Consider the following 19,543-nt stretch of genomic DNA (forward strand, 5'->3'; position numbering starts at 1 on the left):
AGTGAGAAATACAAATTAATTCCCCAAACTACAAACTCAAGAGTGAAAATAAGCAACTAGTGAGAATGCAGTCACCCAAACTCTGATGTATGTATTGCTGGTAGGGGGATAAAATGGTACAAAAAGCTTCAGCAGTTTCTTAGAAGTCAAGCATATACCTATACTATGACCAGTCATTTCACTCCTAGGTATTTACTCAACAGAAATAAAAACATACACCTCCAAAGGCCTCATATAAGAATGTTCTGCTTTATTCATAATAGCCAGTATGTCTGTCAACAAGCAAACTGTACTATATTCATACAACAGAGTATCACTCTGCAATAAAAAAAAATGGTGATTCATGCAATATTCTAGAATAATGTCAAAAATACTATGTATAGAAGTCATGCATAAATATATACGATGCCATATATACAAAATTCAAGATGAAGGCAAAAGTAATCGACAATTTAAAAGAAAGAGAAGAGCAGATGCCTGGGGGACATAAGTAAGGAGCATGGGGATTAACTGAAAAAGGTCGCTATGGACCTCTCTTGGGTGACAGTAACATTCAGTATCTTGAGAAAGGAGTGTTGTTACACTGATACAAATATTTGTCAAAAGTAAAGTTTTGTGCAATCTGTCAGTTTTATTTTTAAAACAAGTTAAAAAAATCTAGTGTGGAATGGGAGTTGAGAGAGATACTACTGAAAGAAGAAAATGGCAGAACATTGTTGAAACTGAGTGATGGGCACATGGGGGTTAATCATACTATTTTGTCTACTTTACAAGTGTTTGAAATTTTTCATAATTCAAGATTTAATTTTTTTAATTTTTTTTCATTTCTGAGAGAGAGACAGCATGAGCAGGGGAGGGTCAGAGACAGAGGGAGACACAGAATCTGAAGCAGGCTCCAGGCTCTGAGTTAGCTGTCAGCACAGAGCCTGACGCAGGGCTCGAACCCACGAAGGGTGAGATCATGACCTGGGCCAAAGTACACTTAACCAACTGAGCCACCCAGGGGCCCCTCATAATTCAAGATTTATAAAAAAACAGTCTCTTAATTCCCCATCAGTGGAGGAAGAGATTAGGTAATCACTATCCTACATGTGAATTAAAATCTCTTCAAGCAGTTTAAACTTTCTTTTATATACTGAACCCTGTCCTTGACATTTTCTTTATCTTATTCATCATAGTTAATAGCTCACCTTGCAATATATTCATGTCTTCCCTATCTCATTTACTGTCTATAGGGAGAAGAGGATTGGAGAGTTAACATTCCTTTAGCCCCCACTACATGCCTGGGAGTATGCTATCCACTTTGAATATATTACCCAGTTCATATCCCAAAACTGAATTTAGTATCTAAAATTTTAATCTTATTTCTTTACTTATTACTCCTCTCCCTCATCAGAATATATGTTCAATGGCAACACAGATCTTGCCTTGTTCACTATTTCTTTAAATGTGACACAGAGGAGATACTCTAAATATGTGCAGATCAAAGAATTAAAGAATATAACATCCGAGCTCACAAATACTCAGTTTAGCTCTCTTTTTGGTGGTACAAATCACTGCCCATTCCAGTTATAGCCACCTTGTTTTGCCCTTAATTTTGTTATCTTTATCAGTTGCTGTTATGTATTTGTTTCAAGTGGATATGTGTTTGAAAACTTCACATTTTCCCTTTATTCAGTGTAACCCTAAAAATATTTTAATGTATCATTTTATATTTCAGATCTTTAAATGGTGTATAATTTTTTTAATGATGTGTGATTTCTATATATGCAGTGTTACTTTTTCTGCTCTTATTTATATGAATAAAGAAGAAAATCCTGACGCTTTGATAGTCTCAAATTCTGTTAACATCACCATAAGGCTTAAAACCCTCATGAATATTGAGAATTGAGAGTTTCTTACAGACAAATTGCAGTTAATAATAGACTTATAATAAAAATGATCAATTTTACTTCAAAAAAATTTATCTAGGGGCACCTGGGTGGCTCAGCCAGTTAAGCATCTGACTTCAGCTCAAGTCATGATCTCACAGTTTGTGAGTTTGAGCCCCGTGTTGAGCTTTGTCCCAATAGCTCAGAACCTGAAGCCTGCTTTGAATTCTGTGTCTCCCTCTCTCTCTGTACCTCCCCCACTCACTCATTCTCTCTCTCTCTCAAAAATAAATAAATATTTTAAAAAACGTTTTTTTAGTTTATCTAACAAAACAAAGCATCTACATAAGCCTAAAATCAAATTGTTTGTGTCTGTTAGTGAAAAAAAGAAAATCTAGATTTGTTCTCAGAATGCATTCTTTAGTAAATATTTGGGACATGGTTTTTCTTAGATTATCTTAATATCTTAAAGTTCTACCTCAATTCTGAATAGCTTTTTGATTCTTAAATATCCTCAAAATATCCACAGGGTTAAAAAAGAGGGGGGAGAACAAACACTCTTAATGGTACTGTAAAATACAAAAATTGAGTGAAAAAGCTGCTAACAACAGCAAATCAGTTAAGACCAAGATTTGTCCTCATTAGTTAAGCAAAATACTCTACCCAAAAAGTTGGTAATTGCAGTGTTTCTTTGACTAGCTAAAAAAAAGAAAAAAAGAAAAAAAAACTTTTAAAAAGATTTTCTAAGACCCTAAGGGAGAAAGCAAGAGAGAAGTAAACATGAAGAAACAGAAATCACTCACGAAGAATGACATTATACATATAAAATTTTATTTAAAAAGAGTTCACAAATGTCTTACATTGTTTTTTTGTCACAGATTCAAATCCAAGCTCTTCCAGATGCTGCTTTATGTTTATAGATCATAAATAACTTTAAAAAAAAAAATTTTAATTCAAATGTACCAAATTCAGTAAAGGGCTTAAACTAAAAGTTTCAAAGTAAATACTCATTTAGAGACACCAGCAAATATATCTGACCTTTTCAAGTGGCTTTCCCAGAGAGTTTCCAATCAGTTTCCAGTCATTTAAGACTTCTTCAACTTTGGAAATAAACCTAGGAAGGAGGAAAAAAAACTTTCTAAACATGTAACAGCACTTTTTTTTTCTAACTATTGTTATACAATTTCCTTAAAAAAGTATTTTAATTTTTTAATGGTTTTTTTTTTTAATTTGTTTCTGAGAGAGAGAGAGTGAGCAACGGAGGGAGGGTCAGAGAGAGAGGGAGACACAGAATCTGAAACAGGCTCTAGGCTCTGAGCTAGCTGTCAGCACAGAGCCCATAGCGGGGCTCAAACCCACGAACCGTGAGATCATGACCTGAGCCGAAGTCAGACATTTAACCGACTGAGCCACCCAGGCGCCCCAAAAGTATTTTGTTTTAATTTATTCTGAGAGAGAGAAAAAGAGTGCACACATAGGAAAGAGGCAGAAAGGGAGAAAGAGAACATTAGGTAGGCTCCACACACAGTTCAGAGCCCAACATGGAGTTCAATCTCATGAACCATGAGATCATGACCTGAGCCAAAATCAAAAGTCAGACACAACCAACTGAGCCACCAAAGCACCCTCCAAAAATATTTTTTATATTTCAACATTTTTATCAGACGAGGCTCAATAAGTTTAGTATTATTAGTCTCACAGATGTAAAATAAATGTGGAAATAATGCTGTATAACACAAGAATTCTTAAATTCTGATTTTTTTAAATAAATTTTATTTACTCACAATCCCAAGATCAAGAATTGCAAGCTCTACTGACCAAGCCAGCCAGGCATTCCGAATTTTGACTCTTTTAAAGTCTACTGCTTATCAAACAAAGGCAATCTGCTTTTATAAAAGTTAAATTAAGACTTGATAAATCTCAGGGCAGCTGGGTGGCTCAGAAAATTGAGCATCCACCTCCTGATTTTGGCTCAGGTCATGATCCCAGCGTTGTGGGACTGAACCCCATGTCCAGCTCCATACTAGGCATGAAGTTTGCTTGGGATTCTCTCTCTCCCTCTCTCCTTTCATGCTCTTTCTCTCTAAATAAATTTTAAATTTTAAAAAAAGAATTAATAAATCTCTGTATTAGAATGTATATAATAAATTTGGAGCAGAAATAAAAACTGACAGAAGTGCCTGGGTGGCTCAGTTGGTTAAGTGACCAACTCTCAATTTCTGCTCAGGTCACAATCTCACAATTCAGGAGATAGAGCCCCACGTTGGGCTCTGAATTAACATCACCACAGCCTGCTTAGGCTTCTCTTTCTCCCTCTCTCTGCCCCTCCCCCTCTCAGGTGCATGCTCGAGCATGCATTCGCACTCGCTCGCGCTCTCTCTCTCAAAATAAACATACATCAAAAAAAAAAAGTAAAAACTAACAGACTAAAAGGATACTATTAAAGATAATTATGAAACTAATAATCTTTTCCCTACCCTCAAAATAACTAATCTATTTAACTTTTCCTTTGAGGATATTTAGGAAATGATTTGCCTCCCTCTTCCCTCAAAAAGAAAACATTCAGGAAATTTGCTCATTAAAATAAAACATGTTTTGGGGCACCAGGATGGCTCAGTCTGTTAAGTGTCTGGCTCTTGATTTTGGATCATGTCATGATTTCACTGTTCATGGGATCCAGTCCAGCATCATTCTCTGCACTGACAGTGCTGAGCCTGCTTGGGATTCTCTCTCTCAGCCGCTGCCCCACTTGCGTTTTCTCTCTCTCTCTCTCTCAATAAAAAACTTAAAAAAAAATAAAACTAAAAAAAAACAAAAAATAAACAAAACATGTTTTAAGGGACAGATAGCAAGAAACTACAAGTAGATTTGTCAGCTTTAAGGAATAACTGACAGATTTTAATAGTAATCACTATCTAATCTTTAAATCTACTGATGAAGCACACCTATTAAAAACAGAATGAATTTTGACTAATAACATGATCAATCAGGAAATTAAAAACTGTCAAATCTCAGTAGTATTGTTAAAAGACATTCTCAGAAGGCCTTTATTACTCTAAAAAGCTAACTTCTTATGTAAGTATGATGTAATCTAATAGCAAAATTGCTCCCCTAAAACACCTACATCATATTACTAGAGTACTACCGTTAATTCTAGTCAAAATATATTCAAAGCCATCAGGTTTTCTCCCTCAGTGACAGTATCAGTTAATATTTACATTTGTTGTAAGACAGTAATGATAGTAATGATAAATCAGAGTTTTTATGATTTAAATAAACCTTGTAATTAAATCCTCTTTAAATTTAAAGGCAGTATTAATATACTAATTCACTACTGGTCGGTTCAGTCAAAAGGTTAATTATCAGTTTTGAAAATGAATGCTCTAGAAATAAGTTAACAGGTTTACAAAGAAAGGAAATAAAAATTATAAATGTATCCACATGTGAGCAAAAATTTGCAAGTGAAATGTACACTGCATATATAAAGGTAAAAAACTGGAAACTATCTAATTGTCCAAGTGCACAGGAAGTTGTAAATTAATGGTGTATCCACTGAATGGAACAGTATGCATCCATAATAAATCATGTTTGAAGACTATATGAAGAAATAAGAAAATGCTCATCTCATATATTAAACGAAAAAACTGAAGGTACAGAAATAAGTATGTTTTGATACAGAATATTTACAACCCATTCATAGATTAGAAGAAATTTTCTCAAAATAATAACAGTAGCTATCTCCTGGTTGGTAAAATTACAGGTTTCTTAGGTTTTTCTTTTTTATTCTACTGTGAAGTATTATAAAAATCATTTAAAATAATATTGCTTTCGCAGTAAAAGGAACACATTAAAGTATTTATTTTATGAATTCTATCAGTTACTAGCTAAAAGAAAAAAATTGGACTCTACTGAAGTATGGAGATTTGACTAAAAAACTGAGTAACTTTATCCCTGAAAGCTCTCAAGACCTCAGTTGAAGAGTCATTTCCTCTGTCTGCTCATTCTGTTAGGTTCCTTTTTATATGCTCTCATAAAACCAGGTTTCTTTCCCTTCTCAGTTCTTATTTCAATTGTAATTACAGATTTATGTGTATTATAATTTGACTCATGTCTGTCTCTTCCATTAGACTGTAAGTTAAGAGCAGGAATTGTCTGTTTTTATTGATCACAGCCCTATGTTCTGCACTGTATTTGACACATGGGCACTCAATAATATTTCTGCAAAGGACAAATGATTAAAAAGTTAGAGGGTTCTTTTTTTTTTAATGTTTACTTATCTTTGAGAGAGAGAGAGAGAGCGAGAGAGAGACAGCATGAGTGGGGGAGGGGCAAAGAGAAAGGAGAGAGACAGAATCGGAAGCCAACTCCAGGCTCTAAGTCGTCAGCAGAGAGCCCGATGCGGGGCTCAAACTCACCAATCCGGGGCTCAAACTCACCAACCGTGAGATCATGACCTGAGCTGAAGTCTGACGCTCAACCAACTGAGCGACCCAGACATCCCTAAAAGTTAGGGGGTTGTATTCAGTCCTCTGAACAAAGTGCCTATATGGCTCCTAACATACTAACAAGAACTTTCATTCACACATTAAACTCAAGGTTTAAAAGACTCCAAAGTCTTAACATTTTCCCATGAGTTGTAAAACACTACTTTAGCTCTAGAAACAAGAGTATAAAAGTCAAAAACCAAATTTCCTACTTGGTAGTAGTTCTCATAACCGTGTTAACAATTATTTCCATATAAGGAGATAATGGAGTTAATACTACACTTTAGGATATTTTAAATATTTAGGTAAGGAAATGCTTCATTTGATACTCTTGTTGCTTCTTCAACCCTACCCTCCAAGATTCAGATTATATTTTTCTAACTACCTTCAAGACATCAAGTTATTTCAAATTCAACAGATCTAAAACTGCACTCTTTCCACTTTGCCACTTTCTTCATTCTTTCAGGCAAGAAACTACAGCTGCATGTTTCTTTCTACTCTAACATTTCATCAAGTGTATCTATCTAAAAATCTTTGAAATATCTTACAGTCCTTCCACCAATCCTCTCCCTTCTTTTTCTGTCTCTAAATCACCAACCTAACTACTGATCAAAGTAAGTCACTAGCCTTCATTTTAAATGGTTCCTTCAAAGTGTGGTCTCCTGACCAGCAACATCAGCATCACCTGGGAACCTGCTAGAAATGCAAACTTTTAGGCCCACCCCACGCATGATCAGAAACCATGATTCTGAAAGTACCAAGTCCAGAGATTCCTTTACTTATCTTTGGAGACTGTCCCATGACCTATTTCAGTAATCTTATTTTCTTCCCTTGAATGGATATCCTTCACTCCAGTGAAGACCTCTTCATTAAGTCCCAAAGGTTCTTTTTCACCTGTCTCTGCCCATGCTAGTATCTTCTCATGCTGAACCAACCACTTCCCACTTTCAAGGCTAAGCTCATTTCCTATCTTTTCTATGAAAATATCTCCATTATATCATCTTTCTTTAAACTACTATTTTTATAGTTAATATCAGTTGGCTTACAATTTAACCATTTACTGTTTTAACACATGGATCAGGGTGCCTGGATGGCTCAGTCAGTTAAGCGTCTGACTCCGGCTCAGGTCATGATCTCACGGTCTGTGGAGTCCAGCCCGGTGTGGGGGTCTGTGCTGACACCTCAAGGCTGGAGCTTGCTTCAGATTCTCTCTCTCTTTCTCTCTCTAAAAATAAATAAACCTAAAAAAAAGAATCCCGGGGTGCACCTGGGTGGTTTAGTCGGTTAAGCAACTGACTTCAGCTCAGGTCATGATCTCATGGTTCATGAGTTCGAGCCTCAGTCCGGCTTTGTGCTGACAGCTCTGAACCTGCTTGGGATTCTGTGTCTCCCTCTCTCTGTGCCCCTCCCCAGCCTCAAAAATAAAATAAACATTAAAAAAATTTTAAAAACTACCACATGGATCAAAGGTTTTGTTTTGTTCTTTTACATTAATATTAAAAATCCTGGACACAGAATACCTGCTCAATACAGCCTTGCCAGTATGGTTATGTCTTACTGACTTTTCTGTTTTGGAGGGCACCACTAGTCAAACTATAATTCCAGCAGGGATCTTTTATATTTTACTACGTCATCTGAATGTCATAACATGTACAAATTTCCTCTCCAACCAGAAAGATTATAAAATGTTGCAACAAACTAAATATTGACCTGACACTCAGAAGGGTCTCTGTGACACAGACCAGAAAATTTCTCAAGGTAAGCTATCACTTCTCCACAAAGCGGGCTTTCACCTAAATTTCAATGTTCCAACAATTGCTCTCAGCTGTTCAGTGAGGTCGGCAACACAAAGGAAGCCTGGGCACATCACCCACTGAAATGCAACAACATGAATCAAAGAGTTCCAAAGCCTTCTGCAGCCTGTCTTAAAAGATTATTCGAAAAGACCAGATGGAGATGGTGGAGAGTGGCAGATGAACCACCACCATCACTATGAAGGCCTCCTCCAGGAAAGGGTATGCGATACACACAGGAGGAAAAAAGCAGCTGCGAAGTGTACTGCTTATGATCACAAAATGTGTTAAACGGAAATGAAAACACGAACGGACGTGGTCGCCACGGGCATTGTTACTGCGTCTGGGCAACAACCAAAGTCTGAGGAAAGCGCTCCCAGGGTAAACAAAACTTTTTCTGAAAGCCGCATCTCAGGTGTTTGGCTGATGGGGGCGGGCCCGGGCCTGTCAGACGCGAAGAGGCTTACAGCTGCCTAGAGACCGCAGAGCTGGGGGGCTCGCGGGTCTTTGACCTCAGAAGTAGTATCACATGTGATCTATGTTGGGGATAGGCAGGGAGACTCCAGGGCCCAAGGCACTGATAATCAATGATACGACTCACTCACCTTTCCCATTCCGAGGCAGTGGTGAAGTCTGTGATCTCAAAAACCTCAGACTCGGGCTACGGGAGAGGGAAGGAAAGAAAAACAGATTGAGCCCCGGGGCGCTGACACGGAAAAGCGAACTTACAGACAGGGATGGAAAGAGAGCAATCACCTCACCTCACTGTCGGCCGCCATCTTGAGGAGCGCCGGGAAGGGCGCTAGGCATGCCGGGAAGAAAGCCGGGGCTCTGTGGTAAGGGGAAGAGGAGGGCGGGGAGCAGGGGACGGAGTGGGGCGGGGCCTGAGCAGGGCATTGGCGCAGCACCGCCCTCTGGTAGTGAGTCCTGTCCNATCCTCCTATACGTGCAAACATATGATATTTGTCCTTCTCTGCCTGACTTATTTCGCTCAGCATAACACCCTCAAGGTCCATCCATGTTGCTACACATGGCCAGATTTCATTGTTTCTCATTGCCATGTAGTATTCCATGGTATAGATAAACCACATCTTCTTGATCCATTCATCTGTTGATGGACACTTAGGCTCTTTTGTCCGGAAGTCTTTAAAGGCTGAAATCGTTTGATTTAGAACAAACAAAAAAGCTTTAAGTTGGAAATTTTCCTCTAGGGTAATGAATTCAGGAAGAGAACACAAGCAAAGAGGTAAGACAAGGTCCTAGATTCCTGTGGATAAAATTGTATTAAAAAACCTAGGGGCGCCTGGGTGGCTCAGTCAGTTAAGCATCCAACTTCAGCTCAGGTCATGATCTTGTAGTTCTCGAGTTTGAGCCCCATATTGGGCTCTGTGCTGACAACTCAGAGCCTGGAGCCTGCTTCAGATTCTGTATCTCCCTCTCTCTCTCTCTGCCCCTCCCCTACTCACTCTTTGTCTCTTGCTCTCTCGATTTCTCTCAAAAATAAACATTTAAAAATTAAAAAAAACACTAAATCACATTGAATTGAATTTGTTTTCATGCAGTCTGTTTACTGATTGCAAGGCACAGAGCTAGGTGTTGTAATTTCCACCCTCCTCTACCTCCCTCACAGAATTTACACAATTTGGTTAAGTCATGAGATAAAATCGTTGTGCTATAGTTATCTGCTTTCTGGGAAGAGCAACACAGTGTTCAGTGAATACTTCACTTTTTAAGCCATTAAGAAACAGAAGGGGTGGCAACTAGCAGTTGATAATTATAACTCATACATACTGAAGTATATATCATGAAATGATACCCTGTCTAGGATTTGCTTGAAAATAATGGGAGGGGGATGTGGATAGAGCTAGTAATAAAGCCAGATTAGCTATGAGTGGATAATAGTTTAAGCTAGCAGGCCGCCTGGGTGGCTCAGTCGGTTAAGCGTCCAACTTTGGCTCAGGTCATAATCTCACTGTTTGTGGGTTCGAGCCTTGCGTTGGGCTCTGTGCTGACAGCCAGCTCAGAGCCTGGAGCCTGCTTCAGATTCTGTGTCTCCTTCTCTCTCTGACCCTCCCCTGCTCACTCTCTCTCTCTATCTGTCATGAATAAATCTTAAAAAATACATTAAAAAATAGTTTAAGCTAGTGATGGGTACATGGGTGTTTATGCTATTCTCTCTATTTCTGTTAGAGCTGATAATTTTCTTTCTTTTTAAAAAAATTTTAATGTTTTATTTATTTCTGAGACACAGAGAGAGACAGCGTGTACAGGGGAGGGTCAGAGAGAGAGAGGGAGACACAGAATCTGAAGCAGGCTCCAGGCTCTGAGCTAGCTGTCAGCACAGAGCCCTGCGCGGGGCTCGAATTCACGTGCTGTGAGATCATGACCTGAGCCAAAGTCGGACGCCCAACCGCCTGAGCCACCCAGGCACCCCTAGAGCTGATAATTTTCATAATTAAAAGCTTAAAAAGATTAAACCTCATTTAATGAGTTCTGCAGCCTACAAGAAGGGAATTGGTGATAGAAGACCAAGAAGTTCAGCTTCAGCAATAAAAAATGTTAATCTTAAAATAAGTGTTAGATATATCAAATATTTGATGGTATAGATAGGACAGATGAGGAATCTAAGGTCAGAAGAATTTTAAGAGCAATAGGTATTGCTAGTGCCAAACCTTGAACCCCTGTCTTCTAATGTTCCTTCTAGTTTCTGTCTACCATACCAATGAGGGATTGTGAGTTACTACTGCAGCAGTCTTTCCCAAGAGGTCTCAACTTGCATCCTCCATTCATTTACAAGCATTTATTAAACACCTAACTATAAGCCAATCACTATGCTAGAATAGTAAGATGTATTGTAGATATGGTCCCTGACTTCAAGGAACTCAGTGTCTAGTAGGGAAACAGGAAGTTTGCTCCACAACAGAATGAAGAGGTGCTGCATATATCAGCATTAGTATTAGCAACACAAGGTCAATGGTAATCTTAACAAGAAGAATCTTGAATGAGAGCAGAAGGATAAGATGTCACGGCCAGGTTGGGGGTGGGGAAGGCTTCTAAACATGTCCAGAGTTTTGAAGGTAGGAAAGTCTGATCTGACCAATGAACCAAAAGTGAGCACCTCGAACACAGTGTTTGTGATGCAGTTGGAGACATAGGAATGGGCCAGATCACTCCAGGCCAAGATTGGACTTTATTTGAAGCACAACGAAAGTCACTGAAATGTTTTAAGCAAGACACCAATGTGATCCAATTTACATTTTGCCAAAGTCTAGATGCTGTATGAATAGATGGGAGGGTAGTGTTTGCAAAAAGAAGTAGGGACAGCTGGTGACTATTAATGCATCCAGTGAGAGATAACGGTGTGAAGGTTTGGACTAGGGTGGTCAGCACACATGGTGACTTATTTGATATGCATTTTGGAGATATGATAGACAGGACTTGATGATGGATTAAAAGTAGAGAGAAGGGAGGGGTGCCTGAATGGCTCAGTCAGTTGAGCATCTGACTTCAGCTCAGGTCATGATCTCACAGTCGGTGAGTTTGAGCCCTAAGTCAGGCTCTGTGCTGACAGCTCGGAGCCCGGAGCCTGCTTTGGACTCTGTGTATCCCTCTCTGCCCCTCCCCCACTCTCACTCGCTCTGTCTCTCTCTCCCTCTCTCAAAAATAAATAAACATTAAAAATTTAACAAAAATAAAAGTAGAGATAAGGGAAGGGAAGGAATCAAAGATAATTTTCAGGTTTCTGGCCTAAACAAATGTGTCAGGATGATGCCGTTTCCTCAGATGTGCAAGACTGGATAGAGCAAGGCAACCAGCGTTTGGTTTGGGAAGTGGGAAGTGTGACAGGTTTGTAAGATACTCAAGGAGACTTGTAAAGGGAAAAATTGGGTGTAAGACTATGACCCAGAGGCAAGACCTGGGGGTGAAGCTATGAATTTGGGTGGATTTTAATTCAGAAGAACAGATGAGGTGATTTAAGAAAATAATACAGAAAGAGAAGAAAAGGAGCCTCAGCTTAAGACCTGAAAACATTTTATATTTAGAGGATGGATAAAGGAAAAGTATCCAGTGAAACAGGGAGAAAAGTAATGGCTGGAACAAGAGGAAAGCAAGGAACAAGGATGGCACAGAACCCAAGAGAAGAGTATGTTTCCAGACAGTAAATACTGACTCCTGAAAAGCAAATGAGAGGGAGATAGGGCCAAGGGTGATCAATTATTACTGTTTCTTGGGGTTTTCCTTTGTCTTTAAGGCAGAGGAGAGCAGATATGTTTGTGTCTGATGGTAATCTTAGAGAAGTCCTNACACGAGTAGCACTTCCTGGAGTCATGTGCAGCAAAGTGGAATTCAGAGCATGAATACCACGAGTGAAGGAAGGATATGTAGTTAGGTTGGCTTTTTTTGAGAAGGAAAAGAAGGGAAGAAAAAATGGGTAGGGACACAGACATTGGGAGATGTGTACATACCAAAGGAGAAGAGTTACTTGCCCACTTCTCTTTTGAAGATTCCCACAAACTGAAATAAACCTGTAGTTTTTAAGGTCAGACATATCCACGTTCAGCCATTTACTAACTACAATAGATGACTGGGGGAAAATTACTTAACTCCTCTAATTCCAGTGCCTTCATTAGTAAAATAGGACTTCTAAGACCTCTTGTTGCAAAAGACTATGGCAAAGATTAAGTTCTGTGTACCTGTGTAAAACGGTTAGCACAGTGTCCTGGCATGTAGTAGGTGATCAACTGTGGTGGTAGCGTTTATAATGAATGTACCATGAAAACCAAAAAGTGCTACTCCCGTGTAAAGCATTACTTTGTTTTTCCTCTCTGCTTATCCATGAAGAAGTTTTAGTGCATACCCATCTTAGAAACTGTGTGAAACAGCATTCTCGAGTTGCTAGGTAAAGTTTTCTTCCAAGATATTTTCGGCTTCTTGTCTTCTCCCTGGAGAAACTTTTAAAATAAGTTATTTGCGAAAGCGAAGTGTGAAACCAGGATGCTAATGATGTAAAGTACCCAGGGGAGACACACTTTTATTAGATTTTCACTGGTTCACAAGGCAGAAAAGATTTTGTTTCTTCGATATTAAGAGCTCTTTTGCTATAGGTCCAAAGGCAAGAGTTTCTCTGTTGCAAGCACATTTCCTCCCTGGCATAATTTTCAGTTATTTCAAGGTGTTAACCAATAATAGCCAGGGGAGAATTTTGACGCATAGGCAATTTAAGGGATTAGATGCCTGGAAAAAAAAATCACCGTTGGCTTAGTCCTCAGAGGAATTGTGGGGGCATAACAGTTTAATTAGGTCTTAGTGAGACAGCAAACATTGCAAGAGGAGAAAGAGCAGTGGGATTACACCATCCTCATCTACCTGGATGCCTCTGTGCAGGGGCAACTACAATAGAAGGTACACCTGGAAGACAAGTACCTGCTATGAAAATAAGAAACCCTTAAGAGAGAAATCTCTAAAGCAAAATTCTCAGACAGCATTTGTTTTCATTCATTCAGTAATATTTATCAAATCATAGCACTGTGATCAATCCCACGGGGGTATTCAAAGAACAATCCCTGCGGGGCGCCTGGGTGGCTTAGTCGGTTAAGCGTCCGACTTTCGCTTAGGTCATGATCTCGCGGTTCGTGGGTTCATGCCCTGCGTCGGGCTCTGTGCTGACTGCCAGCTCAGAGCCTGGAGCCTGTTTCAGTCTGTGACTCCCTCTCTCTCTGACCCTCCCCTGCTCACGCTGTCTCTCTCTCTCTCCTAGAAATACATAAAACATTAAAAAAAAAAAAAAACAAAGAACAATCCCTGCCCTCAAGGTGCTCACAGTCTGAGATAGGACATAAATATAATATGGTTTAGAAAGGGATGCATGATGGCTAATCCAACTTTTTAAAACTCTTTTTTAAATCAGTGGTAGAAGAATATCCAAATTACCTTTCAGAACACACACACAATATTTTCTTTTTTTTTTTTTAGTGTTTATTTTTGAGAGAGCGCAAGCAAAGGAGAGACAGAGGATCTAAAAGGGGCTCTGTGCTGAGAGCAGAGAGCCCGCTGTGAGAATTGAACTCACAAACCATGAGATAATGACCTGAGCTGGAGTCCGACGCTTCATCATCTAAGCCACCCAGGTGCCTCACACAATATTTTACATTCTAAACAAGTGCTCCACTGTTTTTTGAACTAGAAAGAGGTACAGTCACCAAGGCAAGGAATCTCTGGAGAACTTTAAGAGAAGCAATTAAACTCTACTCTTTCCTTCTTAGGGAGACTGAACTCTTTTAACCACAGATGATTATTAATAAAGGCAAAATGTTAGGTCTAATCCTGACCTTCTTTTGTATCATGCTATTTGTTCTAAGTCTCATTAACTACTTCTACATTAATAGTATCTTCAATTGCTTGCTGATCTGCTGAGATCCCTTTTATTTTGTTTTTTTTAATTTATTTATTTTGAGAGGGAATGAGAGAGAGAGAACATGGCAGGGAATGGGAGGACGGAGAGAAAGAATCCCAAGCAGGCTCCACACAGTCAGCACAGAGCCCAACCCGGAGCTCAGACTCACAAACTCTGAGATTATGACCTAGGCTGAAATCAAGAGCTGGACGCTTAACCGACTGTGCCACACAGGCGTCACTGCTCAGATCCCTTTTAACATTCACTTCAGCCTAGTTTCTAACTAAGCTACATGGGCTAATTTCCATCTCATCTGCATCTGTTATTTTGCTGCAGATAATCTCCTATTTTCCATTTATCTCTATTCTTTGCATTGGCCCATTTATGTACTGCAATATACTGCCTGGTAGCAGATCCTTAAATCACTATTTGTCACCTAAGGGAGACCTAGGAATCATATTTTAATTTAAATTGTTCAAGTGTTATACAAGTAATGGGAATGTCTTTTCATAAAAAAGTTCAAATCACATGCTTAAAATAAATGGCCTACTTGACTGTCTTTTCAATTCTCATATCTTCCAGATAAAATCAGTCATAGTAGTTATGCATGAGTCCTTTCAGACCTCTTCTATGTTTTACATACATACTTGTATATATAAAATATATATTTTTACCATTTTTTAATCAATTTTTTGCACAAACAATAATATCTAGTACTTAATATGCACCAAGCGTTCTTCTAAGTGTTTTATTCATGTTTAACTCATTTCATTTTTTTTTTAATGTTTTATTTATTTTTAGGAGAGAGAGAGAGAGAGAGAGACAGCGTGAGCAGGGGAGGGTCAGAGAGAGAGGGAGTCACAGACTGAAACAGGCTCCAGCCTCTGAACTGGCAGTCAGCACAGAGCCCGACGCGGGGCTCGAACCCATGAACCGTGAGATCATGACCCAAGCGAAAGTCGGACGCTTAACCGACTAAGCCACCCAGGCGCCCCAACTCATTTCATTCTTACAATTGCCCTATGAGGTAGATAATGTTCTTATTGTACACCCTTACTTTACAGATGAGGAAACAGATTGAAAGAGCATTGGTAACTTGCCCAAGCTGTACGCCTACTAGATGGTCAGGCTGGCTCCTGAGTATGTGCTCTGACCCGCATCATGCAAGTATCATGCTCTTATGTATGCATTATCTGGCAATCTGCTCCTCTTCTTTGTTTTTTTTTCCTAAACTATATGACTTGGATCCCATTTAGGACATTCTATAAAGCTCTTTCCTTCTTTTTTTAATGTGCTGCACAGCATTCCAGAATTCAAAGTATAGATGTACTACTTTTTTTTTAATTGTCTTCTGTGACTTGACATGTAAACAATCTATTTAAAACTATTAATAACATCCTTAGGGGTGCCTGGGTGGTTCATTCGTTTGAGCATCTGACTCTTGATTCTGGCTCAGGTCATGATCCCAGGGTTGTGTGATCGAACCCCATGTTGAGCTCTGTGCTGAGCATGGAGCCTGCTTGAGATTCTCTCTCTTTGTCTCTGTCTCTCCCTCCCTCCCTCTGACCATCTCTCCCAAAATAAAAAATAATAATAACAATTAAAAATAGCATCCTTAGATGGATGAGAAGTATGTGGGGGCTCATTATACTATACTTTTTACTTTGCATGTTTGAAATTTTCCAAAATAATTTTTCTAAAAAAGTTTTCTGAAAAACTACTAGGGTAAAATCTCATTATACTTAAATCTTTGTGATCACATGTTGGAATACACCCTGGAGCAATGCTTTAGGGTAATAAAGGGGCACCTGGGTGGCTCAGTCATTTAAGCATCTGACCTTGGCTCAGGCCGTGATCTCATAGTTTGTGAATTCAAGCCCTGCATCGGGCTCTGTGCTGATAGCTCAGAACCTGGAGCCTGCTTCGGTTTCTGTGTCCCCCTTCCCTTTCTGTCCTTTCTGTCCTTCCCCTGCCCTGCTTGCTCTGTCTCTTAAAAAAATGAATAAATGTTTAAAAAAATTTTTTAAGATAATAGTACCAGATTGCAATGTCCAAAGTGTTACAAATTTACATACCTTCTAATAGTATATAAGGGTAGCCGTTTTTTCACACATTTAATATTATAATAACCCTTTTAAATTTTTGTCAGTATGCTAAACAAAACATGGTTTGATAAACATTTTCCTGATCCCTGGTGAGGTTAGCCAGTTTTATATGTGTTTCTTGGCCATTTGTATTCCTATCCCATAAAGAATAATTTCACATCTTTCACTTGTTTTTCTGTGGTCATTTATCTTTTATGCCATTGATTTAGGTTATGTCACCATCATGTTTTTCCCTAACCCATTTTAATACTCTTTTATCATTTCTCTCTGCACATCTTCTTCAACTAATTTTCATTCCTGCAGTCAGGAGGATCTTCCTAAAATACCGATATGATCATGTCTCTCCATGAATAAAATCTTTTAATGTCTCCCAGTTCAGCTGGAAATAGTCCCACTTCCCCTCCGCCCCACCCCTACCATCCCCCTCAGCCCCTGCCATGTGTTCTGCTTTCCAAACAACACATATGCCAAACAAGATTTTCAACGTTTCATGCTTTTGTCTTTCCCCTGGACATACTGTTGTTTAGTTTATCCTGCAGTATCATTCCATCTTTGATTTACCTGGTGAACTGTTTGTCCTTCAAATTCAGCTCAGGTATTTTTTTTTTCTTAAATAGTTTATCATCAAGTTGGTTTGCATATAACACCCAGTGTTCATCCCAACAATCAGATACTTTTTTGAAGGCTCCCTATGCCCCTCTGTTATGGGCTGAACTGTGTTCCCCAAAATTCATATGCTGAAACCCTAATCCCTAGCACTTCCACACGTGACTATATTTGGAGGTAAGACTCATGATTAAGATGGAACCATTAGGGTGGCCCTTAATCTAATCATATTGGTGTTCTTATTTAAAAAAAAAAGAGAGAGAGAGAGAGATTAGGCCATGTGGAGAGACATCATGGGTGCCTGTGTGCAGAGAAAAGACCATCTGAGAACAGTAAGAATCAGCCACCGGTAAGCCAAGGAGAGGAGCCTCAGGATATACTAAATCTGCAAACACCTTGATCTTGGGTTTTTTAGCCTGTAGGACTGTGAGAACTGCTAAGCCACCAAGTCTGTGGTATTTTGTTATGGAAGGCCTAACAAACTAATTAATATACCCAGGCCTTCCAACTCAGAAAGTTAGACGCATCCCTTCCATGCTTCCCTAGAGCCTAATACACAGCTCTGTGGTGGCCTTGTCTCCTAATACAATACAGGAATCTCCCCTTATCCTCAGTCTTGCTTCCCCAGTTTCAGTTCCCCAAAGTCAACCACCCACAAGAAGCAGATGATCCTCCTGACAGATTGTCAGCAGGTCACAGTAGCCTAATGCTACATCACAATGCCTGTGTCATTCACCTACTTCACCTCGTCACGTAGACATTTGATCATCTCACAGCATCACAAGAAGAGTAAACACAGGACAATAAATTGTTCTGACAGAAAGACCATGTTCATATAACTTTTATTACAGTATCATGTCATAATTGTTCTATTTTCTTAGTAATTATTGTTACTGATCTCTTACTGTGCCTAAGTTACAATTAAACTTTATTATAGATATGCATGTATGTATAGGAAAAAATATATAGAGAATCTGATACGATATGAAGTTTCAGGCATCTACTGAGGGTCTTGAAGCATATCCGCTGACCATAAGGGGCAACTACTGGATTGCCCTTGTTTTGCATGCTTATCTTGCCACTGTTTCTGAAAACTTATGTTTCTTGAGAAAAACATGATTTGAATGAATGACTGTTTTTCAAAATGAGAGACAAGAGGAGGATTACTCTTTTAGGAACCAACACAAAGATTCATGGATTGCAGACCAGCCTGAGCCCAAAGATAACCTGAAGAAATCCTAAACATGAGAAAGTACAGTACTTATAACTTTCTCTTGACAAAAAAGCTAAGAAAGAGTACCATTGCTGCTGGCAGCAGAAAAAGGAAGGTCGTAAAAAGAAAACAAAGTAGGGACACTGGGGTGGCTCTGTCAGTTGAGCATCTGACTCTTGATTTCAGCTCAGGTCAGAATCCCAAAGTCATGAGATCGAGCCCTGCACTGGGCTCTGTGCAGAGCATGGAGCTTGCTTGGGATTCTCTCTTTCTCTCCCTCTCTGCCCTTCTCCCCCAACTCTCTTTCTCTTTCTAAAATAAAAAAATAAAAGAAAAATAAAAAATAGACAGTGAAACAGAGTAACAGCCTGCATGTGCTTGGATTAGTGTTAAAGTGGTCCAGGCTGAATGGGTGATGAAAGAGTGTGTGTAAACCTAGCAATTTCTGAGTGGTCTTTTACCTGGAAGTGTTCACTCACTTGAGAAGTCTGTGAGTCAGTGAATTTGGTGTGTGTGTGTGTGTGTGTGTGTTGCGTATAGTTGTGCATAGTCGGTGGTAAATATTTAAACATTGCAGTCAGGCTGCTTTGCTTCAGTCCCTAGTGCCACCATTTATTAGCTTAAATTTCTTCTAAGCCTCAAGGTTCTCTTTTGTAACATGGGGAATGATGGTGATTATAGAATCAACTCCTTGGAGCTGTTGTAGGGGTTAAATGACATCATTCACGTAAAGGACTAACCTAGTAAGCATTTAAAAAAATTTTTTTTAGAGTTTATTCATTTTTGAGACAGAGAGAGGCAGAGCATGAGTTGGGGAGGGGCAGAGAGAGAGGGAAACACAGAATCCGAAGCAGGCTCCAGGCTCCAAGCCATCAGCACAGAGCCTGATGCGGGGCTCTAACTCACAGACTACGAGATCCTGACCTGAGCTGAAGTCGGACACTTAACCAACTGAGCCATCCAGGCGTCCCTAACCTAGTAAGCATTTAGTAAATGTTAGCTATTGTTATGATAAATTATTTTTGCACCCTCTTCAGCTGAACATATATAACAAGTACATCTGTAGAAGAAAACCTC

General features: G+C 39.3%; 1 protein-coding gene across 3 annotated transcripts in view; it reads right to left on the reverse strand.

Moving 5' to 3' along the window:
* The window catches only part of RAB3GAP1 (RAB3 GTPase activating protein catalytic subunit 1), a 115,068-nt gene extending 106,104 nt beyond the window's left edge, over window positions 1–8,964 (reverse strand). For all 3 annotated transcript variants that reach the window (XM_077747846.1, XM_077747845.1, XM_077747847.1), the window contains exons 1-3: window positions 8,910–8,964; window positions 8,754–8,809; window positions 2,910–2,985 (exon numbers count right to left, since the gene is read on the reverse strand). In XM_077747846.1, the coding sequence (XP_077603972.1) occupies window positions 2,910–2,985; window positions 8,754–8,809; window positions 8,910–8,927 (150 nt within the window). In that variant the 5' untranslated portion in view covers window positions 8,928–8,964. The remainder of the gene's footprint in view (window positions 1–2,909; window positions 2,986–8,753; window positions 8,810–8,909) is intronic.
* Between the last annotated feature and the right edge of the window lie 10,579 nt (window positions 8,965–19,543).

Source organism: Crocuta crocuta, unplaced genomic scaffold (assembly GCF_008692635.1).
Source record: "Crocuta crocuta isolate KB4526 unplaced genomic scaffold, BGI_CrCroc_1.0 scaffold427, whole genome shotgun sequence".
NCBI classification, from domain to species: domain Eukaryota; kingdom Metazoa; phylum Chordata; class Mammalia; order Carnivora; family Hyaenidae; genus Crocuta; species Crocuta crocuta.